Below are 18,789 nucleotides of genomic sequence, written 5' to 3' on the forward strand. Positions count from 1 at the left end.
TTAGTGTAATGGTACCTCTCACGCATCCCCCCATTAACGCCATCATGACCACCATCATTACCATGACCATCACCATCACCATCACTACTACCACCACCACCACCACCACTAGGTCTTGCACCATCATCATCATCATCACTGGACCGTGACCAAACTCTTTCAGGCTCCACATTAACCCCAGTAGCTTGAGACTCGAAAGGCATGGATACCTGTGAAAGCACACAGCCCTCTTTCAGACATATACTCATCCACGTCAGTGCCCATCTAACTAGCTACCACGGGGTCGGGCCTCCCCCAAGCCTATCCCTAAGTGGCTCCCCTCGATCCCTCACCCACTGCTATGGGAAATCCTCCTCATTTGAGTCTTCTTGAAAAACATGAGCAAGTTCAATTGGTTCACTGTTACTCTCCATGCCTTGATGTATGCGTTGCATCTTCAATCTCATATTATACTGCATAAACACCAACTACTGTAGCCTTTCATGACCTAGTTGGTCCCACCTCCTGGTGTGGATCAGTGAGAACGTACTCTAATTGCGTTCACATCCAGATGCAGAACAAGTTTGGGAGAGCACTTTGATTGTTATCTTTCTTAACTTAGTTGCATCTTTTTTCATAAAGGACCCACCATCCACCAAGAGCAGTACTTTGTCTTCCAGCCATTGCCGCTACACGACCAAAACTCCTAGTAGCATCCCTAAATTCCTTTATCTATACATATTTCAAACATGAATGCAAGTTAGTACATAATAGGGAATTCATTAGGACTTAGGAAACTAAAGTTCAAACATTAACCCACCTCAGTATCACATGCTACCTGTAGACCAAGTTTAGGGACCAACTTTGCCACCACAAGTTCCACTGCTTTTAGCAATATATCATCCACTCCTAGATTGTATTTATAGTAGAACTTAGGATTGAGCTAATACGCAGGAAATTCCATAAATAACTTGGCATTGAATGTAAAGTAACTTCAACTTGGACTATAGATAAGTTTAAAAACTCATCAGCTTTTTGCAGTGGATGCATCAAATGTTTCTCCTATCTCTCCTCAATGATTTTGATGTAAGATTTTGCACCCCTAGGAATGGATGCTCTCACTGTCTCCTTTCATCTTCTCCATTGCAGCATACACATATGGCAAGGTAGGCTGCCTCTCTGAGTCTACCATCCTCAAGACAGTTACCATTGGGCCAAATATAAGGACCTACTTCACATCCTACCAAAATTGTTCACTAGAAATGGTGGCCTGTGCTGCCCTACCACCTGGCATACCCAATTCCTTCCATCCAAACCACTACACACTCGCAAACATAGATCTCAAACCAACCATCTTATCCTGAAAGCTCTTCAATGCAATGTAGTTGGTTGAAAATTGAGTAATGTCTTGCCTTATCAAATCCCCACAACATTTATCCCTTAACAAAGACAAAGCATATCCATGGTTATAGACAAATGTGGTCACTTGTCTTACCCATTCAACCATACCCGATACCAGAGACTTCTTCCCCATGTCTTTAAGCATCAAGTCAATGCAGTGGCTGCACATGGTGTCCAAAAAAGGAATATCTTTCTACTTTTCCTATTCATTAATCTCTCCCCCGCTTTCTTGAAGTTGCTCCCACTATCCATCATGATTTGAACAACATTCTCAGGCCCCACCTCCATAACTTTAAGAAGACAGTCTTCCCATCACAATACACCATGAAGTTGATGATGGACTGTCTAGTTGGTCCAGTCTAACCATCACACATCTAGTAACTCCATATCGTTCCCACTGAGTCTTCAAGCTATTAATATACTCATCCTAACTCCTTTTGATGAGGCAAATAAACATTCATCATTTCATAAGGAGTGGGCCCCTTCGTTCTTAGACCAGCCCTACCTGCAGTGTCAATCATGGACTGGTAATATGTCCCTTGTGCAGCATTAGCTGGGATGTTATTATAGAACAACCATTTTGACATTGCATCCCCAAGTTGTTACTTCCACATATCCTATACTTGCTTCATGGTTCTTTGTCTTGTATCCTGCTGCCTATATATCAGAGGATCTTGCCTCAGGACCTCATCAGGATCATCATGTTGTCTTAAAGGTGGTGATGAGGTGGTGGTGGCAGCCCTCACACTCTGAGTTCTCTAGAGAGGCACATCCACATGCCTTTGCTTCTTCTTCCTCCATTCCTCTGTGGGAGGCAAATCTGATGCAGCTGCTCTAGAACCAAAGCCAGTTGCTCCTTTCTTCATCTCTATCCGCCTAACCTTGTCCACTTGATGAGAGATCCTCTTATTTGCCTTACCTTGTTGCAATTCTCTCCACTCTACCCTTGTCATACCTTCTTCTGGCCTTTAATCATTATCAGTTTTATTTGGGTCAACATCCACTGTTGTTGGGTGTCTCTAAGACTGCCCCATCAAATTCTTGATCCAACTTTTGTTTCTCTGCCCTCTTTAACCTTCCACCTTGTAGGCTCTGCTGCACGTTTCTTTACACTTGATAGGAAACTTACGGGCATTTGACAACATCCTTATACCCCCAGCCAAATGTTGTGTCAACCTAGTGGCACCTCCATGATTAATCATTTTCTTACAACACCTACACTTTGATTTTTTTTGTCATCTAGCATTGGATTTCCATGTAACCATGAAATATCTCCACCTCCACCTCTACCTCCACCTCCAGCACTAGACATTATGCCCCAACTTAAACACTTACATAAAAGAATGCATAAATTAGTAACTATTCAATATCTCATATTAAAGAATGCATGGATTAAGAGCAATTCAATATCATATAGCTATTACATATTAATCCCCTCCTTCCTATAATTTTTCTTAATTTTAAATTTTTTTTTATAAATAATAATATCACACTTAATAATAACTTACAGTAGAGTGAAACAAAAAACATCATTTTCATTTCAAAATACACTAAAAATATTTACACTACATTAAAGTAATTTTCAATACAAAACAGAATTTCTTTTCCTATTTTTCTGCTTTTTTATAATTATTTAATATATATTATATATTTCAAAGTATATATTAATTAATTTATTAATTAAAAAAAATGACACCGTGAGGCCATAGATCAGCCTTTAGTGAGCAACATATAAAAAATTGAGCACCAAACATCATGTATAAATCATATTTTTTCAACTTTTTTTTTTCCAAGAAAAGCATTTATTTAAACAGAAAATTAATTTAAAAACAGAAATATATTTTTTCTGTTTTTCAATTAATATTTTTATTTTTCTGTTTAAATTTATGCTTCCATGAATCTATAGATCACACTTAGATGCATCACATATAAAAAAATCAATGGCAACCAACAAGTTTTCATTATGTTTCTGTGAAAAAATAGGTTTGAGAATAAATTTTTACCTAAAATAATTCTTGAGAAAAAAGTTTCTACAAATGCTAAGATCCTTGCTTCAATGACTGTAAGAATGAAAAAATGAAGATCTTCAAGAAAAAACACTAAAATCTCAACTTCAAGGTGTTTTCCCCCCCCCCCCAAAAAAGTAGAGGCAAAACCAGCGAGATTTTCTTGCTTGGGTCAAAACCTTGCTTTTAATTGACTTGGTTGGACCTAGTTTGGACCGAAACCTTAACTCAATGAGTTAAGTAGTGAGATATCTCAGTCGAGATCTTGTCGTCTTTACACCTTGTCATCTTATCTCGCTATTTGAAAAACGAGATCTCAAAGTTGTGTTTTGACCATTGAAAAATACAAGTTAAAAGCTCATTACATTGTGGACCAAACGATTGAGATGGAATCCATATTTTGACACATGACTAATCCATCATGAGTACAACTCACCAACAGTCAATTGGCCAAAACCAAGGCTCACGTAGCTCGAAATGGTGAACTGTTCCGATAAGCTTATCAGAACACGTCATCAAAATGAAATTTCACTAATCCAACTTATCAGAACAGACCATCAAAATGAACTATTCCCACCCTATATTTATCAAAATGAAAATTTACCAGTCTATATTTACTGTCAAATATATAATAATGAAGGATTTGTTTACCTGGAGTGAGTGGGACTGAAGTAGATTCACATAATCAGCAGTGGAACACCAGGTTGGAAGATAATAAGCATCACATATCTTGTTCAAGAGATCCTTCTCTTCTGGCTTCAGAGAATCCTCACCAGGGGAGAGATCTCTATGGCACCATGTTACTATTATTATAGAGGCCCCAGGGGCCGCTACCCGGACCAGCTCGCTCACAAACTGCTAGTTTAAACAGAGAGAAAACACGTGCCATGAAAAAAAAAAAACTAAACTGCAACGAGAATACAAATTGCTCGTAGGGTCCATCTAGTTGCAAGTAAAGGTGAAGGAAGGGAAGTGACTTAATTTAAAAAAGAAATTGGAAACTTCTGTAATCCTGACTATATAACCAAACTTAAAATCAAACCAAATATATTGCTTAAACTTTTCAAGAGTTCTTATTTTCCTATTCAAATCAAAGAAATGTTTTCAATTGCTAAATTTAGAGAGTCTTTGAATTTGTTGAGAAATAATAGTTGACCATAATTACAAAAGTTTCGGCTTTATATTCATTTAATTTCAATTCCTTCCTTTCACTTCACTTCAAAACCAGACAGAGCCTTACTTCATTTAAAATTTTAACTTTGAGACACTTGTAAATGGTGAGGATTATACTCACTCTAATGTAGCATTCAGCCAACAAACATATACAAACATTTCCACATTATGAAACCCACCAAACAGCGTAGCCAGAAAATAAGGCTCACATCATGAATTGTCTTTTGGGACCCTACTCTGATCTAAATCTTGAAAACACATTAAAATTCGAACCTATCAATAAAAAATCTTGAAAACAAATAATAACTAGGAAGACTATGGGGAGAAATTGATTGTTTAAGGGACAAACCTTTGCTTTGTCAGGCATGTGCTCTCCACTCTCCATAGACCAAACCAGGTCAAACTGCCCATCAGGGAAGGGCAGATTCAAAGCATCAGCAACTTGGAAGGAGACCTATTAGACATAAACCATCGTCACATTAAACATGCTTGTAAAGTTCTTAGCTGTGATCACTAGAAATTTATGGTACCCATTTGGTAAAATGGATGGACACCAAAGCAAGACCTTCATTTGATGGGTGTATTGCAGAATTGCAGGGATCTAATAAAACTTTTGCTTTAGCAAATTATAATATAGGAAATGCGGCAGACTGTATACTCCACATTTTTTATCTTCCAAACTTAGACGACTGATTAGATGCACCCAATTAGACCATGTTTGGTAGCATTTCTGTTCCACAGAAGTGTTTCGAAGCTGGAAGTGTTTTTGTTCTCAGGAAAAACTTCTGCGGGAGTGAAATGCATTTGGTAACAAGGCATCTGAAGTGTTTCTGAACCAGAAAAGAAGCAGACATGTTTGGAAGGTACTTTAATAGAAGCACTACTGGCACTTCAACATCATCAATTTTTTAATACTCAATGGTACATTGCTATTTAAGTAGGATATTTGAAATTCTGTCGAAAATTACTGTTAGACGACCAGCCATGTAGAAAGTTTTAAATATCTGTTAATTACAAAAATGGAAATTGGCTATGGCTATAAAAATCAGCTCTACAAATTCCTGTTTGTGCTTGAATGTTTTCCTTTTATTTGGACCTTCTTTTGGATGTTTCTCTCCATGACAAAAAAGTTTGGAAACTATACCTTCTCATGTTTGTGCTAGATTTGTTCTCTTCATAATGCCCTTTGCAGACAAAGACAGCCTCTTATTATTTTAGCGCCCCAATTCTAGATCCGAAAGTTTATTTGGCATCCAAATTCTAGATCTGAAAGTTTATTTGAAGTGCACGTAGACACAATCAAATATATCTTAAGATGGTTAGACTGAAAAGTAAAGCAGAGTTTCCCAATACAGGGTCTGGTATCAATGTAAAATTGGATTCAACACCAACCACTGTGATTGAGCCATTCCCTAGGCTGGGATACCTAGCTGACATTGATGGTGCATCTTATAGATGGGCAGTGACAGACTCCCAAAACAATTGGGCTCAAAACATGTCATGGGACACAAATGTGGTGCATTCAAGGGAGTGGCTATGACATCTGCACTAGTACGCAGCTCGTGGGATGGAACCGCCTAGACACTCTACTTGACATTGAGTGTTGAGTGTTGAGTATTGAGTGTTGAGTCATGAGCGTTGAGCGTTGAGTATTGAGTGTTGAGTCATGAGCGTTGAGTGATTCATGATGATGTAATATTTTTATTTATTTTGGATCATTTGTATTATGTAGATTGTAGACTATATATAGTGTAGACTATATACTTATGCAGTAATGTAGTATAGTTTCAGACTTTCAGTCAATGACTCAACATACATTACCAAACTCTTAGTGTGGGCCACAAGTATGACTTTTTTTCTTTTTTTCATAAAACTATGCGAATGTGTTAGAAATGTCTAAAATAGGATGTACACAAAAAATAGGGAAAAAAAATACATTTTGGAGGTCGAAACTAAAGTTTCCACCCAACCGGGAAAAATTCCCTGGTTTCCTCGAAATTTCCCAGGTTTCGACCGAAATTTCAGTCTCCCCAAGGGTCGAAACCCGATACCTTGAAACTTGGCTGGCATACAAGTCTTTTTTTATAACACGATCGATGTCCTTCGATACATGTGGCCAGCAGTAGCAATCAGTAACCTGAATAAGGGTCTTGACCTTTCGGAAATGACATCCCAAGCCTCCCCCATGTAACTCTCGAATAATGTGACGTAGGGATGAGTGAGGAATGCATACCCGTGTTCCCAAGAACAAGGACCTATCATGGATGGAATATTTTGGGTGTGGTCCACCCTGTTGTAACTCTTGATGAAAATGGGCAAAATCTTCGTCAAATGCATACTCCCCCATATTTGATCAAACATTAACTGCATGTGCTGAAAAGGCGTTAAGTGTCAACACTTTGCAACTCAATGCGTCAGCAACAGTATTCTCCTTTCCAGCCTTATACTTCAATGCAAATGTGAATTCTTGTAGATAAGCCACCAACATAGCATGTCGGTTGCTAATCGACTTTTGAGAGTGAAAGTGCTTAAACGCCTTGTGCTCAGTATATAGGATGAACTTTACCGATAAGATGATGCCATCAGGTACGTAACACTAGAACTACAACATAGAGTTCCAGATCATAGATTGAATAGCTTCTCTATGCATCATAATTCCTCTATAGAAAGCGATAGGATGTCCACCTTGCATAAGTATTCCTCCCAGATTGATGTGTGAAGCATCTGTAGCAACTTCGAATAATTCCTCAAAATCTGGTAAATGTAATACGCTTGCTTCTGTAATTTTCTTCTTGATAAGAAGAAAAGCCTTATTTTCTGCTATTGTCCATTCAGATTTTCCTTTATTCTGCTTTAGGCATTCAATGATTGGTGCTATGATTGCGCTGAAATTGCGAATGAATCTTCTAATTAGAAATATAGTAAGCCATGGAAATTGTAGACCTCAGTAATGGTCTTTGGTGCTGGCCAACCAAGAATGCTTATAACTTTCTCAGGATCAGCTTCCACGCCCTTTAAGGATACTATAAAACAATTACCTAGGCCCATCTTTCCACCATGACAACTAGGGATAGTCCAGGTTAATTTCAAATTGTTAAGTGCATATTAAAGAGTTCAGTAGTTTGAGGTCTTTAGTAATCCCAACATTTATTTCCCTGTTGACTCAAAGTTGCTGCTTTAGCGAGGTTGACTCCGAGACCTCCCTCCCCCTCCGATAACCTAATACCTTATGACCTCTCCATCCACGGCTCCGGTGGCTGATGCCATCAGAATCATAGCCTCCCCACCCCTCCTCCTTCCTCCCTTGAGCCTCCACCCCTACTACCTCCCCTTCCACCTCCCCCTCAGCCCTTCAGCCTCCCAAAACTTACTCTGCCTGCCTGAAACCTTCCACTCACCCTTCCCCCGATGGCCTCTTCCTCCACTTTATGCCTCCCTCCACTCTGAACAACTCTAAGGTTGGACTATATCCTCCTGGTTTCCTTTCCTCTGAGATCTCTAAATAGCAAAATTGCATAGTGGATCATATTCTCGGCAGCCGTCCTCCATTTCCGGTGGTTAAATCCTCTCAACAACCAATGGAGACCGTCAGGTAACCTGTCCATTTTCCTGCTCGACAATGACGCCTTCTTATTCAAATTCTCTGAAGATAGTGACAAGCTACGTGCTCTTGACGGAGGACCCTAGCGAGTGGGTAAAAGACCCATCTTCCTCAAACAGTGGAATCAATACACCCAAATACACAATTTCGGTTTCTGTTCCATTCCACTGTGGGTCTCCCTCCCTAACCTGCCGCTCATTACTGGTGCAAGCAAGGCATCAGTCTCGTTGGCTCCATCATAAGCAAACATCTTCACACTGATATTCGGACTAAATGGATGGATTGCTTGGCCTTTGCTAGGATATGCAGCGACGTCCTTGTGGATACCCCTCTTCCTTCGTTTGTGAAGATCATAGAAGATGAAGGCTACAGTTTTCACTAGAAGGTCCAATTCGATTGGACTCCTCCTCAATGCTCCATTTGCAAGGTTTTTGGGCACCATACTAAATCGTGCTCCTATGCAACTCACCAAATCAGAAACTCAGAAGTCTTGCCTCATTCCTCTGATTGCTCGAGATCCAATCTCCAAGGTTCCCCCCATCAACGACTTACCCTCCTCCCCGGCCCTCTGTTGCGGCTTCTGTCGTTTGTGAGCCCAGCCGTGGTCGGTGTTGGAGCAGAACAACGGAGAAATTCCCACTATGGGCTTAGTCATCCAAGCAAATCCTTTGTTAATGGTTCTTCGGTTGATCCTTCAGACAACCATTCTCTGATGGCTGGTCAAAACAGATTTGACCTTCCCCGTTCCGCCGACTCACATATGGACAACAGTAGCCCCTCTGGCTCCCCCTCTGCCACTCTGAGATCTCTGCCTACCTCCCCCCAGCCTCCTCTTGGTCAGTTGGCGTCTCCCCCCATGCCTTCTGTCACCTCCCTCTCTTCTCTCTACGAACATATCTCCTTTTCCACCTCAATCCCTAACCCTCCTCTAAATGGCAACCTCCCTCTTTTATCTCTACCTCCGCACCTTGTGCTTATTAACCTTACCTCTGATCAGACTCACCACACTTCATTTTCTTCTAACCACACTCTTAACTCTAGCCCTCCCCCTTCTGGCCCAAAGCTTATCCTTAACCCTATTCTCCCAGCCTATTAACTTAACCCCTCCCATCCGGCCTAACTGCCTCCCCTCAACCACCTTAACCGTCTAGGTTACCCAACCCATCCACTTACCTTGACCCATTGAGCTCCTCTCCTTCGCCTGACACCCCCATCTCTCTGGTTCCTCTTGCAGCCTCCTTGCTGGTGTGCTCCCCCCTTTTTCAATGCAGGTTTCCACACAAGCTCCACCTGCGGTTGCTGCTCCCTCTCGTCCCATTACCTCCGACAGTTCCATCCACGGCACTGGTAACAAGTTTGTTTCTCCTTCGATCCTCTCCACCGACAGCTTTGATGACTCCTTTACTGCCACCAAACCCCTCGGATCCTCCCCCTCCTACGGATGACTCTCCTTCAACCTTGATGCTGGCCTCTCAGCGCCACTCCCTGCAGGCTCCTCCTATGGAAAGTCCCCATACCCTGGCCACTCAACGCCATCTCAAGTCAATCATTTGCAATGCCTCGACCTCCTCTGAGTTGAGCCCTGATGATATCACCTTGGCAAATTCGAATTTGATGGCCGCCATCGCCTCTTCTCACTAACCTCTCCTACGGAAGGCCTCCATCCCCTGGCCACTCAACGCCACCACCAATCTCTCACCTTCAATGAAGCGACCACCTCTATTGTGAGCCCCATGTTGCTGCCACATCACCCTGGTCTCGGTAGCTCGCTCACCCACCTTTGTTGAATACAAACAGAACCGCAAGAAGAAGCCCTCTTCCCGCAAAGGTCATGTCTCTAACTCTGTTAATGAGCCTTTATTGCCCCTCCCCTGCAAATCCAAATGATCTAGTTTATCTGGAATGTTAGCGGTCTTAATTTCCTAGCTAAGCAAGCTAAGGTCAAATCTCAAATCAAGTCCTCCCGTGCTATCTTTTGTTGTCTCCTCGAAACCTAAATTCCTGAAGCCAAGGCTCCCCACATCGTTGCCTCTATCACCCCCCATTGGTCTCTCCTTGCCAATTACATCCACTATCCCTCAGGCCGAATTTGGATCCTCTGGGACCCCAGTAAGCTTGTCATTTCCTCTTCCTCAACTTCCCCCCAGTATATCCATCTTTCCATCACTGATTCTTCCAGCTCCTCCCTGGCTTCCACTGCCATTTATGCCCTCAACCGTTCCCCTGATAGGGTCTCCCTTTGGAATGACCTCCTTTCCCTCGGTCCTTTGATTAGCCCCCTTCCTTGGGCCTTAGGGGTGATTTTAACATGGTTAGAAGAGCCCACGAGAAGATGGGTGGTTCCCCCATTGACTCTCGCTCTGTGGATACTTTCAATGACTACTTGGATGATCTTAGTGTCAATGACCTTCCTTGGTCCGGCTATAAGTTTACTTGGCACAATAAGAGAAGTGGTTCTTCTAGGATCGGCTGTAAACTTGATCATCTTCTTGTTAACAATCACTGGCTTGACTCCTTCCCCTCCTCTAATACCACGTTTGATCTCCCTGGCCTTTCTGATCACAACCCCATCTCCCTCTTTGTCCAGCCCATCCTATCCTTTGGCCCTAAGCCTTTCAAGTTCTTTGATATGTGGTCCTCTCACCAGGGCTTCCTTCTGCTTATCCGTTACGAATGGAACAAGCATGTCCAAGCCTTCCATTTCCCCCCTCATTGCTTTTGCCAATAAGCTTAAGAATGTTAAGATTGCCCTTAAGGCCTAGAACCTCATACACCTTTGGGAACATTTCCTCTAGAGTCTCCTCCTGCAAAGTCTCGCTCGCATCCATCCAATTGAGGCTTGATGAGCACATTTATGTGTGAAATCTTAGGTAGTAAAGCATGCATTTTTACATACTTAGAATGGAGCTACCATGGGTTTTTCTTTCTTTTTGCAGGTTTAGTATTTAAAAGGCCTTAAGGACTATTGGGTGCCATATCTCCAATTTTACACGCAAAGAGGTCCCATTTCTTTTCATGACTGCGACGAGGATGAAATTCTGAGCAAGATGGACGTGTCGCGTTAAAAGTACACAACCGTTTTGGCACGCGTAGAAGTGATTATTCTTTTTGGGCTGGAAAAAGAATAATAGACCAGAACAGAACCAAGACGTAGGCCCAACCCCTCTGCAGTTGTCCTAGGGGTATAAGAGACATTGCAGATGCCAACAAAGATGGAGGGATCCACCTTGGGCATCACTCTCTCTCCTCCCCCTTGGGTGTTGAAGATTTTCTCTCTCCTACTTTTTGGAGATTTGTTAAAAATCTCTCTTACTTTCCACTTGCTTAAAGGTCAAGGGCATAGACGAAATTTCCAAATAAAATAGAAGATTGTCCAAATCATAGGAGTCGTCCACGAGGGGCTGCATAACCTTGAAGAAGAAAGAAAAGAAAAGAAAAAAAAGAGATAAAATAGGAACCCTATCTCCCTATCTCCCTATCTCTCCCAATCCCAACTAAATTGGAAACCTAAATCATCCAAATCGTTCTCTTTCCCTCTCCCTACTTTCTTTCCTTTTTTTCTCCTCTCCTACCCTCCACCTCATCACCGAAGATCCCAAAAGATTCCACCTTGGGCGTTCTCTTCTCCCCTATTCCCTACAAAAGAAAATTATCCAAGGGGGAGGAGGACGTTCTCTCTTCTTCTCCAATTTTTGTTGTGCACTCTCTCTCTCCCTCTAGTTCTTCTTTGTTTTTTATTCAAGCACTTTTGTAATTTTTTTATTCAATTAATGCAAGCTTTTTTTTTTTAATTGTTTATGCGATTCAAGTTATTCAAGTTGTAATTTTAATTTTCTAGTTCAAGGCTTAGATCTAGGTGACAAGAACCAAGCTTTGGAGCATCTCTTTTCAAGTGCAGTTTCTCTTCAAGATTTGTTTTCTCCAGGCCTAGCAATTTCATATTTGGTCTATTCCAGATCTGGTTTTTAGGGCTGGTAGTATTTCAAATCAACCAAGTTTTTAATTCAAGAATTGAAGTTCAGATAGGTAGATTTCTACAGTATTCTTCTCATCCCCTCTTCTTGCTACCCATCACTCTTAATTTAGGATTTTAATTTTCAGTTTTACTTTGTTGCTTTCCCTTTCCCCAAAGGTTCTTGGCTAGACGATGTTTTGGCTTTGCCTCTCTCTAGCCATAGAACCATCCTTTTACTTTAATTATTTATGTTGCTTCCCTTTCCCTAAAGCTAAGTAGAGAAGCCCTTGTAAGAGTAAAGCTTTGGTCAAGTAGGAAAGCTCGTACTATTTGCAGCGCATCCCTCGTGCTATTTAGAGAAACCTACTTGTATGCCTCTCTCTAGCTCTATTCCCTTTCTTTGCACTTTTATTTTATTTATTTTATTTCAGCCCTTTTCTTTTATATTTTTTTTTTATTGCTTTTTATTTATTTGCTTTGAGTATTTAAATTCCTAGATGATGAATGGTTAGGTTTTTAATTTCAATTTCAATTCCAACTTTCCTAGTTGTGTTGGTTAGGACGTTCTTTTAGATGCATTTGTTTTAGTGCGGTAGTTAGAAGTAGATCACAATCATCAATTTAGATCAATTTATACACTTTCGCGTTACTAGAAGAAGCCCAATAAAGTGGCTGCCTCCATGTGTTCGACCCGTAGCTACGATGATCCGTACGTTTGCGGTTACTTTTAAATTTCAAACAAGTTTTTGGCGTTGTTGCCGGGAAGACAGTTCCATGTTATTTTTCGCTTTCTTTTGGTAAATTGGAGTGCTTTCTTTTTGTTTCATCATTTATTGAATTCCTGAGGAGAACAACTTGCAATAATTGTTGTCTCGGCAGAGGTCGTCAAGCCTCACAGTATGGTAAATGCGGGTTTCGCCCTGTAGCAGTACCTCAAGAATTGAGCAACCCCTGATCCCTGTTGGTAAGCTCACAAAAAAAAAATATATCAAAAAATATTTTCCATTCTTTTGTGCTTGTGGTAGTCTTATTCTAGCTGTGGGTAGGGATCTGTTACATGAGTGCTGGATGGGTACGTAATACTGTGAATCGGTTAGAAAGAAGAAATCCAACAAGTAGGGACCCTATACGTATACTCTCATCAATACCTTTCAATATGGGAGACTAAGCTACCCAACCTAAACCAACAGCAAAACCCTCCACCACAACCCCCTCCTACTTTGAAAGACAGGTTCTACCTTACTAGAACAGCCCAACCTTCCTGCATAGTTCTACCATGAGCCCAGGGCTCAAATCTCAATTCATCATTATGTTGCCCCATTTGCATGGGCTGACCTCTGAGGATGCATACCTATTCCTCGGGAATTTGAAGAGGCATGTGTTCTAATTAAAATCCAACAACTTTCTGATGATGCTATTAAGCTGAGGTTTATCACTTTTGTATTAAAAGACCAAGCTAAGAAGTGGTGTATGGGTTACCCACAAATTCCATAACTAAATGGGAACAATTCACAGTTGTCTTCCTCAAGAAGTTTTTCCCAACTCACAAGACCAATAAGCTTAGAAGTGATATCCTCCAATTTAGGCAAAAGCCTAGTGAGTCCTTTTCTAAATTTATGGAGAGATTTAAGGATCTACTCCAGGAATGTCCTCACCATGGCCTAGACTTATGGCATTCATGTCAAATAATTTATGAGGGTATTGATTACCCAACTAAACAAATGTTAGAGTCTATATGCCCTAGGGATTCACATCCTTTACAGATGAAGGAGAGGCATAGCAATTCTTACTTGACTTAGCAGACAAAACCCACGAGTGGGAATCAACCTAAGAAAATGAAAGAACCATAGGAGGAAAAGGATATTTTGTGGATGGGTTAGTAGCCAAGGAAGCCCACTTGGACAGCCTTATCAAAAGGATTGAGGCCATTGTTCCTAAAGAGTCATCATCAGTTAATTTGGTTAAGATGTGCGGATGGTGCCAGTCCCCTAGACAAGTTATAAAAAATGCCCCAACACCTCTGGGGGCACTTCCAATGAAACTTTTAATGTCTTATATCAGAATAATCCATATATTAACACTTACAATCCAGGGTGGAGAAATCACCCAAGGGCCCATTTCATAATGTTTCAAGAAACGCGTTTGTGCCGTTTCCGTGTCCAGAAACGAGGAACAAAAAGCAGAAACGGAACAAAAAGCAGAAACGGTAGAAACGGAACAAAAAACAGAAACGGCAGAAACGAAACAAAAAGCAAAAATGGTAGAAATGGAAGAACCGGAACTAAAAGCAGAAATGGCAGAAACGGCAGAAACAGAACAAAAAGCAGAAACGGTAGAAATGGAACAAAAAGCATTTGATAAAACTGTTTCGTTTCACTTGTTTTCAAAAATTGAAATTGAAATTTCTACCTATTTATGGTTCAAGAACTTGTTTCGCCGTTTCTGGAAACGACTCGTGGTCATTCTTTCGCTGGTTACTATCGACTTCCAGAAATATGACTTATCAAACACCTTCAATTCTGTTTCTGTTTCTGTTTCTAAAAATGGAAATGTATGTTTCTGACGTTTCTTGAAACAGAAAATGTAGAAACGTTATTAAAGGGGCCCCAAATTTCTCCTGGAACCAAGGCAACCAAGCAGGGCCTTCCAATTTCCATAATCAAGGTCAACCTAGACCCCAAAGGCCTCCCTTTGCACAACAGCCTTTTGCCCCAAATACTTTTCCTAGGTCAAATGTAGGACCTCAAGCTAGTTTCCCTAGGCCCCCTCTCCAATCATCTTATCAGCAATCCCCTTGGTTTACCAACACTAGAGAGGTAAGTAGATTAAGTGACTTGGAGAAGAATATGGCCCTCATCATGACAAGCCATCAAAATCTTACGAGAGAACTCACCCAAGTTGTCTTAATTTTGCATGAGAGGGAGAAGAGAAGTTTGCCTAGTCAACCAGAGCCCAACCCTAAGCATCATCAGCCTGTTAGTTCACAAGCACCAACTAATGCACTACTAAATGTAGTATAAGGTCAGACATAGCAAGGGCCCTCCAACCAATGTCATGTTGTTTATGCCCTTAGGAGTGGGCGAGAGTACCAATAGAGTGTTCCTAAATCTTCCCCATCTATTACTCTTGTTAACTCTCCTTCTGTTGAGGACACAAGTGTGCCTCTTGTTCCAGGTTCGTCTGATGAATACAAAGCAAATGAAGATGATTTGGTTGAGGAAACCAAAAATGATTCTTCTGAAAAAGAGCAAATCCCTAACAGTCTTTATGTTCCCCCTGTCCCCTTCCTAATCGCTTGGTAAACAAAAAGAAGACTGCTTCCATGGACAAGATTTTAGAAGTCTTCAAAAAAGTAGAAGTGAGCATCCCTCTTTTGGATGTCATATCCCAGATCCCCGCCTATGCAATGGTCCTGAAAGATTTGTGTACTCACAAAAGTATCACTAATGTGCCCAAAAAGACGTTAAAGACGTTCTTGACAAGTAACATTAGTTCCATAATTACTCAGCCTATAGCCACCAAGTATAAGGATCCAGGGAGTCCTACCATAGCTTGTGTCATAGGCAACACCTACATTGACCATGCCTTACTTTGCCTTGGCACAAATGTGAATCTTTTGCCTTACTATGTGTATAAGCAACTAGGATTGGGAGAATTGAAAGCCACTGGAACTACTCTTCAGTTGGCAGATAGGTCTGTTAAGATTCCTAAAGGGATGGTTGAGGATGTCTTACTTAAGGTGGGGGAATTTATTTTCCCTGTTGATTTCATTGTGTTAGATACCAAGCCCTTCTTAACCAAGGATAAGATCCCAATAATTCTAGGAAGACCATTCCTGGCTACCAGTAATGCATTAATCAATTGTCGGAATGGTTTCCTAAGGATATCTTTTGGCAACCAAACTATTGAGTTTAACATATTCAAGATAGGCAAGCAACCACATACGGAAGAAGAGATCAATATGCTTGAGGATTTTTCAGATTTTCCTGATGATTTAAGTACCAACTTTGATACTAATTTTGATTCGGAATTCCAAGAATAGATAGATAAGTTAGATGATGATAGTGAAAACTTCTTTTCTGAAGTCTCGAGTCTTCACACACCTGTGGACCCCCTTCCAATTCCATTCCCAAGCCTTCGATAGTTGAGCCCCCTAAGCTAAATCTTAAGGAATTGCCATCTACTTTGAGGTATGCTTCCTAGGGCCTGACCAGACTCTTCCAGTAATAATTTCTTCATATTTGACTTCTAGCCAGGAAGAGGAATTACTTAAAGTGTTAAGAGACAATAAGGAAGCCCTAAGTTGGATCATGGCTGATATCAAGGGTATAAGTCTTTCTATTATGAAACATCATATACATCTTATGAAGGATTTTAAACTATCCACGGAACCCCAAAGAAGAGCTAATCCAGTGATAATGGAAGCCATTAAGAAAGAGATCTTAAAGTGCGTGGATCATGGAATAATTTATCCTATTTCTGATAGCCAATGGGTAAGCCCAGTTCACGTAGTGCCCAAGAAGTCTGGTGTTACCGTAGTTCCCAATGCCAATAACGAACTAATTCCAACCCGTGTCCAAACAGGGTGGAGAGCGTATAGACTACAGGAAACTTAATGCGGCAACCTGGAAGGACCACTTCCCATTTCCATTCATTGATCAGATATTAGAGAGGTTAGCTGGACATGAATACTATTGTTTTCTTGATGGATATTCCAGCTACAACCAGATCCCAATTGCTTTAGATGACCAACATAAGACCACTTTTACATGCCCGCATGGAACATTTACTTATAGGTGTATGCCCTTTGGGCTTTGCAATGCCCCTACTATGTTCCAATGATTCATGATGAGCATCTTTTCTGACATGGTCGAAAAATTCTTAGAAGTATTTATGGATGACTTTTCGATTCATGAGAATTCCTATTCTGAGTATCTTCACCATCTTTCCCTAGTTTTGAAAAGGTGCATATCTAAGGATTTGGTTTTAAATTGGGATAAATGTCATTTTATGGTTAAATCTGGTAATGTTTTAGGCCATGTAATATCCAAGGAGGGAATTAAGGTAGATAGAGCCAAAGTGGATTTAATTGATAATTTACCACCTCCCCAATCTGTTAAGGACGTCCGATCTTTTCTGGGCCATGCTGGCTTCTACAGAAGGTTTATTAAGAACTTTAGTCAGTTAGCTCGGCCTCTCACTTCACTACTTGCCAAAGATTAAATTTTTGAGTTTTCTAAATAGTGCCTAGAATCCTTCGAGCAACTTAAGGAGTTGACCAATGCACCCATTATTCAACCACCTGTTTGGACTGAACCTTTTAAACTCATGTGTGATGCTTCAGATTTTGCCATAGGAGCAGTTTTTTGTCAAAGGATTAATAAGCTGCCCAGAGTCATTTACTATGCTAGTAGGACCCTAAATGATGCACAACTCAACTATACAACCACTGAAAAAGAATTCTTAGCTATTGTGTTTGCGCTAGAAAAATTCCGGTCTTACTTAGTTGGTGTCACATGTGGTGGTGTATACTGATCATTCCGCTTTTAGATACCTTGTTCAGAAAGATGCCAAAGCCCATCTCATTAGGTGGGTTTTACTTTTGCAAGAGTTTGATTTGGAAATTAGGGATAAAAAATGAATTGAAAATCTAGTTGCAGACCATTTATCCCGGCTTCCCAATTCCTTGACTGTCAATTCTCCAGTCAACAAGAATTTTCTAGATGAACAGTTTCTTGCAGTGTCCAGTGAACCATGGTTTGCTGACATTGTCAACTTCTTAGTTTCGGGTGTGACTCCGGATCACTGGTCCACCCAAGATAGGTATCAATTCCTTTCACAAGTTAAGCATTTCTTTTGGGACGATCCTTATCTTTTTAAAGTTTGTCCTGACCAAATTATTAAACTTTGTGCGCCAGATCATGAGCAGCACTCAATTTTATCCTTTTGCTATGATGATGCATGTGGTGGACACTTTGGCCTTAAGAAGACTACCGCAAAGGTTCTCCAATGCGGATTTTATTGGCCCCCTCTTTTTCGTGATGCTTTTTATTTTTGCAAGGCTTATCCCACATGCTAGTCTTTCGACCATATCAATAAAAGGAACATGATGCCCCTCAACCGTATTTTGGTAGTCAAGATCTTTGATGTGTGGGGCATCGATTTCATGGGACCATTCCCTAATTCCTTCGGGAATTTGTACATACTTTTGGCTGTTGATTATGTTTCTAAATCAATAGAGGTCATACCTTGTAAATCTAATGACCACAAAGTGGTGGTCAAGTTTCTTAAAGAGAACATCTTTTCCCGTTTTGGTACACCACGTGCTATAATTTGTGATAGGGGTACTCATTTTTGTAATCGGCCTTTTGAGGCCTTGATGAAAAAATATGGGATCACCCATAAGTTAGCTACCCCTCATCACCCCCAAACTAGTGGCCAAGTGGAGGTGTCTAATAGGCAAATCAAACAAATCTTGGAGAAAACTGTTAATCCCAACAGTAAGGATTGGTCCCTTAGGCTCACTGATCCTTGTGGGCCCATCGGACTGCATTCAAGACTGACCAAGCCGTTTGGTGTATGGGAAAGCCTGTCACTTACCAGTTGAATTGGAGCATAAGGCCTTTTGGGCCATAAAGAAGCTCAACTTTGATTTGTCTGATGCGGATATTCAT

General features: G+C 40.8%; 1 protein-coding gene and 1 non-coding gene across 3 annotated transcripts in view; both read right to left on the minus strand.

The window, feature by feature from the left end:
- Positions 1-18,789, minus strand: part of LOC122081156 (tocopherol O-methyltransferase, chloroplastic) — a 51,558-nt gene that overhangs the window by 11,297 nt on the left and 21,472 nt on the right. The window contains exons 3-4 of one of the 2 annotated variants that reach the window (XM_042648146.1): positions 4,909-5,013; positions 4,038-4,241 (exon numbers count right to left, since the gene is read on the minus strand). In XM_042648146.1, the coding sequence (XP_042504080.1) occupies positions 4,038-4,241; positions 4,909-5,013 (309 nt within the window). The remainder of the gene's footprint in view (positions 1-4,037; positions 4,242-4,908; positions 5,014-18,789) is intronic. The other variant, XM_042648147.1, reaches the window with a different exon arrangement.
- Positions 13,672-13,778, minus strand: LOC122082915. Its single transcript, XR_006141455.1, has one exon. It is a non-coding gene; the product is annotated as a small nucleolar RNA R71 (small nucleolar RNA).

Source organism: Macadamia integrifolia, chromosome 6 (genome assembly GCF_013358625.1).
Source record: "Macadamia integrifolia cultivar HAES 741 chromosome 6, SCU_Mint_v3, whole genome shotgun sequence".
NCBI lineage: Eukaryota > Viridiplantae > Streptophyta > Magnoliopsida > Proteales > Proteaceae > Macadamia > Macadamia integrifolia.